Source organism: Danio rerio, chromosome 11 (genome assembly GCF_049306965.1).
Source record: "Danio rerio strain Tuebingen ecotype United States chromosome 11, GRCz12tu, whole genome shotgun sequence".
Lineage (NCBI taxonomy): Eukaryota > Metazoa > Chordata > Actinopteri > Cypriniformes > Danionidae > Danio > Danio rerio.
Window position 1 is genome coordinate 36460001 of NC_133186.1, and position 10000 is coordinate 36470000.

Sequence of the window (10000 nt, forward strand, 5' to 3'; positions counted from 1 at the left end):
ATGTATATTAGGATTTTAATATTTTAATATATTCTATATATTTATTATAAAATATAATCTCTAAATTACAAAAAAAAAACAAAAAAAACTATGAAATCATTATTTCAATTGAGAAATAAGTTGCAGCTGGAAGGGCATCTGCTGCATAAAAAAACATATGCTGGATAAGTTGGCGGTTCATTACGCTGTGGCAACCCCAGATTAATAAAGGGACTAAGCCGAAAAGAAAATGAATGAATGAATGAATGAATGAGAAACAAAGGTATGTATGAAAGAAAGACCTGACCTGTACTCCTGCTGGTTCTTGTTGAGTCCGGCACTGTGCTTTGAATGAACGGATGAGCAGCTGATGTTCAGATCCTCCAGGCCTCTGCACAACACAGGAGAAAACTGCTTTAACATCATCATCATCATCATCATCATCATCATCTCAGAGTAACAGACACACACACGTGCACTTACTTTAACACTTCAAAGTTCTGGATAGTGTCGTTCCAAAAGTATTTTGTGCTGTGGAGGGTGAAATAGCGGATCTATAATACAAAAAAGAGAAGTTTAAATAAAGACATTTATTTTATCACCAATCAAGTTTAAGACAATACTTGGAAAGTGTTTTTCACGTATAAGGTCAAGAAAATGAAAATCAAAAAAAAAAAAAAAAAAAACATCCAAAATGCATACAAGTTTGTTTGTCGGACTTAAACAATTTGTCTCTAGAATTTAATTTAAATTCATATTTTTAAAGGGCATTTTCAATTTTTTTTCGTCCAACAATGAATGATAAATCTCAACTTCTGGACATCTTACATACATAAAAAATAATATTTAATCTAATAAAGCTTTTTTGGCTGTTCATTGTATTTCCTGCATTATGGAGTGATAAAGAGATTCCAAAATCTCCTTAGCAAAACTTGAAATGAAACGAGACTTTTTGAATCAAACTTCACTGTTCAGATTTTTGAACTAAACATGTATGTAAATGCTATAACTCAATGCCTCATTTACATAATTAAACAACATTTTAGAAAACTTATCAAAAAATGCCATTCCTAATATAATGAATCAACTTTGGGGTATTATAGTGATTACTATTAGATTTTTTTTTTACAATATTCCTCTATTCACTATTTGTATACATAATTATTACAGAATACATAATGAATAAATTGTCATTATTTACTCATCCTCCAATGTTATTACACCTATACACCTTTTAGCTATACAGTATACTAATCTATTATATACTGAACATTATTGGAAAATAGCAGCCATTAACTTCCATAGTGTCTTTTTATATCTAAAATGGATCTCAATGGCTGCTTTTTTTACATTCTTCAAAATATCTTATTTTAGGGTGAGAAAATATTCATTCTTGGGTTTACGCTCTCTCTTTAAGCTTGATGAAGAAAGCAGAATTCAGCTTTAAAGGAGGGTTAAGATGGACCTGCACTTGCTGGCTTTCTACACTCCTGCTGATTTTGTTGTGGGTGGAGTCAGTCATGTTGTGGGCGTGGTCATTGGCCTGAGGGGAGGCGGTCTGGGAATTCAGGGTGTCATAGGGGTTCTTCCCAGGAGCCAGCATTATCCGAACCTTCGCCCGAAACCAGCGCTTAAATTCATCCTGCAGATGACACACACACACACACACACACACACACACACACACACACACACACACACACACACACACACACACACAACACTGGAATTAACTGTTACATTTATTACCAACTAAAACAAGTTCTGATCCTAATGCTCAAGCTGCAGCTATAACAAATAATAAGAAATAAGAAAAGTGACCACTAAAGGTATTAAATTACAGTGTATTTATATAATGCCACTGTTATGAATTCATTAAGTATCTTTATCGTTATTCTTCTCATATACAAGACCATAATAAGAATTTAGTATAAGTCAATAAATAGAAGCAAAATATTTTCATCCATTACATTTTGGGTGTTTGTATGTTTGTATTAAAAGAAATAACGTACAATTTTAATTCGTTAACATATACGTTTCATTTTTGGGTGGACTTTTTGTCCTGAGGTCCTGATAGTGATTAATTTTGTACTCTGTGTAAACCAGACTTATAAAAGAGAAAGGAGGGTGACAAAAAATATTAAGATTTAAAAACATGACAAATGAATAAGTGATTTTAAAAATGCATTTTGTTTAAACTATCAGAGAAAAACGCAATAAAAACGACAAAAATCTCCATTCAACATAAAGAGAACACAAAAAATGTTACAGACATTTCACTACTTTGAATCTGATGTGAAGGCTTCCATATTGCAAAGTTTTATAAAACAAATTCAGTCAAATTCACCCACTACAACTTTACAGAAATCCAAGTGGACTTTTCGGTTTCAACATAGGATTGCATCACTTTAACAAGCAACATACCCACAAACTGATTTCCAGCTTACCACTGCACTATAATTATGACCGGCAGCCATTCATAAAAACATGACGTCTGCAGTATTAGCTGTACACTGTTATCTTAAACACTGTGAAGATGAGGTATGTGAAGTATTTATTCTTGCCTATATGAAGTCAAGTAGAGGCGTGTGCTCAGATAAAGCAGAAGTTATCAAATTGTACGCCAAGGCATGATAAGACATGAATGGTGTTACTGAATTAACATGAAATCAAAATGGTTACTTTTTCAAAATGCCTCTAGTTTTATTATTCGATTATTCCTTACAGCTTATTTGTAGATTAAACCTGATGTTTATCATGCAGGTCACTTTGAATGTTGCTTTAAAATCCTTTTTTTTTTTTTTAAACAAAACTTGGTATTGTCTTTCCTATTGTCATGAGACCAGTCTTGATAGTCTTGATAGATCTTTTACATCATGCCAAGAATATGCACACCAATTAAGAACAGTATATAATATTTACCACTAGAGGGCATGAATTCACAAAAAAAAAAGGTATAGTTTTATGATGTCATGTCATTGGTAGGATGTCAAAAATGCATCTGAGGCCTTATTTGGACATCTCTTTTGCATTCGCTAGTTCAAGTCATGTGAAGCGGCTTCCAGGTCCAAATGCTATATCAAACTGTATGGGGAGGCTCAACAAATGATAATAATAAACGTTTACGAAGCACTGTAATACTTTCGAAAAGCACGATCACAATATATATGTATATACATGCATGTCTAATATCAGACGTCCAGAAAGTGGTTAATTAATTACACCAGTGGTCATAAACAAATATTTCCTCAATTCAAATGGGTAACGGCTTAGACTCGGAAACAGTATTTCACACTAAAAATTGTGAGTCAATCATGTAAAATTAGGAGCAACGCCACCTATTGGTCAAAAATGCTAAAGCACTAAAATTACATAACTATAGAGTACATTTATGAATTGTTAACTTGTAACAAATGTTAAACTGATTCTCCCTGCCATCTTTAGCCTGGTGTCAATGTATGAAATTTGGGCCCAATCTTAATTCTACCCATTAGCCCTTCCTTTTACCCCTTGTCCAAATTCTCTTTAGCTTGAAGGTGTAGGGCTAGATACCCCTTGAAATGGAGTATTTTTAGAACCACACTTAAAATCAAGGGGTACAAAAGTTTCCCAGAATACACCATGGAAGTAAAGAGATGCACAAATTAGTATTTTTGTCATTATTTTGAATTTTTACAGCAAATAAGCATGTTTTAATATGTTCATAATGACGTTTGTGGTTTACCGTTATGTTTAAAAATAAATAAATAAATAAAAACGCCAAGATAAAAAAACGTTACATTTTCCATCTATAATCCAATAATATAGCTCCTGTATAGAAGTCCCACAACATATTTTCACATCTGCCACTCAATGACACTGGACTACTCTGTCAGAAAAGTCTAGTGGCTGGGAATGAGCTTTTTACAGTGTCTGCTATAATGTTAATGTTGTTTTTGTGTGTTTACGAGGATGAATATGGCCAGAGTGTAAATACACAGTATAGTTACGATGTTATTGCCACATTATATTATTATGATAACATAATATATGCCTTTAGTGACTTCCTGAAGATAAACACCAAAAAATAACACAACTTGAATAACTACAGTCATGATTGTCTGATCTCATTTGAAGCAAGAGATCTTGAGGACATATGATAATGTGTGCATGTGTTGCAGTGATGTCCCATTTTTTAGAAGTAAATTTTAAAGCCCTTTCCCTTCACACTCTGAAGAGGTAGGGGTACAAAAACAGAATTAAGATTGGGCCTTAGTCTTGTTGTTTTTTAATAAAATAATTTTTTATTATTTTTAAACTACCCACAAAAGCCAGTACATAAAAACTGTATTCATATTCATCGGTATATTCATTTCACTTTTATAAAAACTGTTTGGAAGATTTAATTTGACACATTCAGTTCTTAAACGCTGCAGTGAATTGCTGTTGTCGCCTATATTCATTTTTAATTTAGATTTTTATTAAAACTCTAATGTTTGGAATACTTCCTTTGACACGTTTAGTTCTTAACGCTTTATTTTTTTTGTGTGAGATTCTACAGCAGTGAAATGCTATTGTCAAGTTCATTAATATTATTTTTATTAAACTAATCATATTTGAAATGCTTAATTTGATATTTATTTTTAAACGCTTTATATCTGTAAGCGTTTCTACAGCAGTGTAACTCTATTGCCGTGTCCATTAATTTAAATTTTATTAAAACGCTAATGTTTGGAACACTTTATTTGACAGGTTTAATTCTAAAACCCTTTGTTTTTGTTAGTGTTTCTACAGCAGTGAAATGCTATTGTCGCAGCAAAATATAACGTAATATCTCCATGCACAGTAAGAAAAAAATTGACTCAACTCAAAATTGTAAGACAACTTGCTGCAGAGCTTTGAGTTGAATCTACTTTCAACCCAAGAACTGATATTGACTATTTAAGTTAAGTCAACTAAAAAATTTTAAGTTGAGCCGACTTTTTTTCTCTAACAGTGTGCAATCCAGAACATCTTACTCAGACACTATTCCAGTACAAAGCACATGTTAAGTGTAAAAGTGGATTCACTGAGATCTAATACATACAGTGCTGCGTAACAGAGCAACTTCTGCGTCTCTGACAGTGGTCCGTGTGCATGTGGCCTTCACACACCACTCAGGCATCCAGTAGAGCAGTAGGAAAAGAAAACCACCTGTACAGAAACCACCACAACACACTAGAACCAGTTTCCATCGGCACAGACGGAACCCTCTCAACTCCTGCAGAGAGACAGATCATAAATGAGCCAATGCACTTATAGAGATTTTTATATTTTAAACCAATATAACCACATACCATCTCATCCTCCAAACCCCTGTTGACAACCTTGAGATCTTCCTTCTCCATCCTGATCTTCAATCCTGGCTGAAAAGTGCTGCGCTCCTGCAAACACACATAGACACATGCAGAGATCACACGCTAAGAGAGTGTGTGTGTGTGTGTGTGTATGAGTTGTACAGTAAGAATTGTGTAAGGCCCAACAACAGCTGTTATAGCATTGGGTTGTATTAAAATCCGGCTGACCTAAGATGACACACAATCATGTGCACATATAAACACAAACACTTCCTGTGAGTCACTCTGAGCTTTGCAGCTGAACGCCACGCTGAGAGCCTTCACACACACACAGATGTCAATCCAGAGGGGCAAAATCAAACAAAGGGAAAAAAAAATTTTTTTGTGGTCCATTGTGACAATTTACCCAGTTGTGAGTTTTGGAATCAAAGTAGAATGAAAAAAATGAAAGAAAATTAAATGCAATAAAAATAATAATAATAATTTTATATTTGATGAAATGTTTTGATCTACCTCAAAAATTGACTGCTGTGTGCATGTATGTGAATGTGTGTCTATATATGCAAACATCAAACATCTATCTATCTATCTATCTATCTATCTATCTATCTATCTATCTATCTATCTATCTATCTATCTATCTATCTATCTCATATACACTGATCAGCAACTTTATTAGGTACGTGGGTTGGACCCCTTTTTGTCTTCAGAACTGCCTTAATCCTTTATGCCAAAGATTGAACAAGATACTGGAAATATTCCTCAGAGATTTTGGTCCATATTGATATGATAGCATCACGCAGTTGCTGCAGATTTGTCGACTGCACATCCATGATGCAAATCTCCCGTTCCACCACATCCCAAAGGTGCCCTATTGGATTCAGCTCTGGAGACTCATCAGACCGGGCTTTTCTAATCTTCTATCGTCCAATTTTGTTGAGCCTGTGCAAATTGTTGCCTCAGTTCCCTGTTCTTTGTTGACAAAAGTGGCACCCGGTGTGGTCTTCTGCTGCTGTAGCCCATCTGCCTCAAGGTTGGACCTCGGTTGTAACGAGTGGTTATTTGAGTTACTGTTCCTCTGACCTCTTGATTAGGCATTTACGCCCACAGAACTGCTGCTCACTGGATATTTTCTCTTTTTCAGACAATTCTCTGTAAGCCCTAGTGATGGTTGTGCATGAAAATCCCAGTAGATCAGCAGTTTCTGAAATACTCAGAAAAGCCCGCCTAGCACCAACAACCATGCCACGTTCAAAGGCATTGAAATTAACTTTCTTCCCCATACTAATGCTCAGTTTGGACTGCAGCAGGTCATCTTTACCATATTTACATGCCTAAAAACAGAGTTGAGGTGATCGGCTGATTAGAAATTTGTGTTAACAAGCAGCTGGACGGGTGTACCTAATAAAATGGCAGGTGAGTATGCGTGTGTGTGTGTGTGTGTGTGTGTGTGTGTGTGTGTGTGTGTGTGTGTGTGTGTGCAAAAGCTCACCAATAAATAAAAATTAATAAAATGGCAACAATAATAAAACAGTTCGGCAACATCTAGAGTTGAAAAAAAACACATTTTTGAAGATATCATTGATGTATGATTGATGTTTCCATCAGACTTTGAACTGAATTGCTTACATTGCTTAAGCTTGCATGAGCGAGGTTCAAACTATCATTCTAACAGTTCAGAATCAACCATAAAGTTAACAGCCAGGTTTATTCACTCACTCTCTCACCACCTTTTTAATTTTCATTTGCTGTTAACTGAGTGTTAACTTTGGACATTGGATGCACACACAGAGAATGAGTGATTAACGGTTCAACATTTCATGTAAGAGCTGCAGTTGTCTTGAAGAGTGACAGGAATGTACAGCGCATGAGTGTGTGTGTGTTGGGGAAAGAGTAGATGATCAGAGAAAAACACTGGGGTCATTCAGTCAAGAGACTTTCTCCAGCTCTCATAATCATTATACAAACTTGCCAATCCATCATTCCCATAACAAACAAGCAGCCGAACAAAGTCTTGACAATAAAACTGCTTAACCCAAAAGTATTCTGTAACTTATTTAAGAAATTTCTTGATAATTCACAGTGTTTGTCTTTTTTTTACGACTTTAACACTTACAGCAGCATCCCTAAATAAATCAAACATCTTTATGGGTGGGCATTAGGGCCTGGGGCTGTTAGTGCTGTGGCAAGACATGCTGGCTTAAATTTTCCATAACAGGTTGACGCTGATGTTTACATTTCATAGAATTACCATACATCAAATAACGCCACGCATCTGCAAGCTCAAACCATTACATTGAACATATCATTAGTGACTAGCAGCTTTTCACACAGAACATATGAGGTAAAGCTGTGGAATGGGTAAAAAAATACAAGGTTATGAGATACGAGTTTGAACTTGCATTGTTACAATATGGTTTATGACGCAGTGCAAAAGATACACGAGTAAGAGTGTGAAAAAAGGAACAGAAATACTGTGGAAAACCTGTAATGACTACTGCGTACAACTACGTCATAAAAAAAGCCTGTTACTGGTGTTGTCCTTTCAGTCAATTTGAGTAGACGCTTTAAAACTGAGTGACTACATTTTGGCTAATAATCATTCATTTTTTTTGCTTGTTTTCTGAACAGATAGGATGTTTATGGCAAGAATATATAATATTTGCCTTTATATTTCACATACTTTTTCTGCAACTTGAATATATAAACTCTATTTTTATATTTACTCTTATTTTGACCTCCTCATGTGCACTTCCACTAGAAATGTCTTCACTCATACAGTTAATAAAGGTAATGTGACTTAAGGGGCTATGTACATGTAACATATTTGACATGCTCAAGTTCGTTATTAAAAATGGAGACATACAACATGCAGGCAAATATTGAGCGATGTGGTTGCAATGCGCACACATGGTGTACAGGTATCTTGCTCATGCAGATGTAGAGCATCCAAACACAACACCACGTTTTAATATGGTCCATAAATTACATTTTTATCAGAGATACAGCAAGGGTTTGAAACCAGCACGCCTCAAGTTTTCATGTTTTATTACATAATTAATTTTAAATTATATTGTAGTTTATATAAACAAGACAAAAACAGTTGTTCGTTTACACTTTCAAATTCAAAATCTCTGAGCTGACAACGATTTTATTATTTTTTTTTTTGTTTAATTTTATTGCTATTTTTAGTAATTTGAAACTTTCATCTTAGTTGATCATCTAAATCAGGGGTCACCAATCTCGGTCCTGGAGGGCCGGTGTCCCTGCAGGGTTTAGCTCCAACTTGCTTCAACAAACCTGCCTGGATGTTTCAAGTAAACCTAGTAAGACCTTGATTAGCTTGTTCAGGTGTGTTTGATTAGATTTGGAGCCAAAATCTGCAGGACACCGGCCCTCCAGGAACAAGTTTGGTGACCCCTGACCTAAATTATGAAATGAGCTACCAATGCGTATTTCTTTATATATTATTTTCTACACAACAGCTTCAAAATACCAACAAAAGTCAATAAGGTGAAACATAAAAATTGTCAGTGCATAGATCAAATCCCACAACACATTTTGAAAGCATAAATACAGGAGGTAAGTAGTAATGAGTTCCATTTATTTCGGTAAACTTACTTGAGTAAAATTGTTAGGTAGCTTGTACTTTGAGGACATTTAAATATGTGTAATTTTACTCTTACTCGAGTAAATGCTTAGAGAGAAAAATGTTACTCTTACGTTTGGTGGCGTTCCTCCATTACTACCAAATGGTACAAGATGATACATATGACTAATATTGCAAGGTGCCTCCTGTTTTTGATTACAGCACGCACTCCTGTGTGAAGAGCATCTCCGAATGCTCAACACGCCCAATCTCGAGGCAGATGGGCTACAGCAGCAGAAGACCACATTGGGTGCCACTCCTATCATCTAAAAACAGGAAACTGAGGCTACAATTCGCACAGGCTCATCAAATTTGGACGATAGAAGATTGGGAAAATGTTGCCTGGTCTAATGGGTCTCGCTTTCTGCAGCAACATTCGGATGGTAGGGTCAGAATTTGGCATCAACAACATGAAAGCAGGGATCCATCCTGTCTTGTATCATCGGTTCAAGCTTCTGGTGGTGCTGGTGTAAAGGCTGATTCGTACTTTTGTGTCAAGCGCACACATATGCTAAGGCGCATAGCCCTCACCAGGGGTGGGCAAACTCGGTCCTGGAGGGCCGGTGTCCTGCACAGTTTAACTCCAACTCTAATCAAACACACCTGCTTATAGATTCTAGTGATCTTGAAGACACTGATTAGCTTGTTCAGGTGTGTTTGACTAGTGTTGGAACAAAACTCTGCAGGGACACCGGCCCTCGAGGATCAAGTTTGCCCATCCCTGCCTACACTGTGGCTGACGCACACCTCTCAAAAAATTTAACTACACGTCACAACGACGGGTAGCGCAAGCCCTTTGATTGGTCGGTTTGGTAGCGCTGACAAGTCTGACCGAGAGCCGCACGAGCCCAATGGAGCGATTGTTTACAAGTGTCGAGTCCCGTGAGAAGCTCCAGATGGAAAGTTTTTTTTTGTGTTTACCTCATGGTTATGTTTTTGCACGTCCGCTGGTTCCTGCCTAAAAACGAGTGAGTTTGAGCCACTTGTACATTAAGGAAGCATTCAGGAAAAACAAAACACCCTCGAAGAAACAGAGGAACATTTACACCACACTGCC

At 36.1% G+C, this 10000-nt stretch overlaps 1 protein-coding gene across 12 annotated transcripts in view; it reads right to left on the reverse strand.

The window, feature by feature from the left end:
• Positions 1 to 10000, reverse strand: part of atp13a3 (ATPase 13A3) — a 97826-nt gene that overhangs the window by 53647 nt on the left and 34179 nt on the right. For all 12 annotated transcript variants that reach the window (XR_012387252.1, XM_073916924.1, XM_073916923.1 and 9 more), the window contains exons 3-7: positions 5295 to 5381; positions 5045 to 5218; positions 1445 to 1621; positions 463 to 533; positions 287 to 370 (exon numbers count right to left, since the gene is read on the reverse strand). Coding sequence is in view for 11 of the 12 variants with exons in the window: in XM_073916924.1 (XP_073773025.1) it covers positions 287 to 370; positions 463 to 533; positions 1445 to 1621; positions 5045 to 5218; positions 5295 to 5381 (593 nt within the window). In the remaining variant the exon portion in view is untranslated. The remainder of the gene's footprint in view (positions 1 to 286; positions 371 to 462; positions 534 to 1444; positions 1622 to 5044; positions 5219 to 5294; positions 5382 to 10000) is intronic.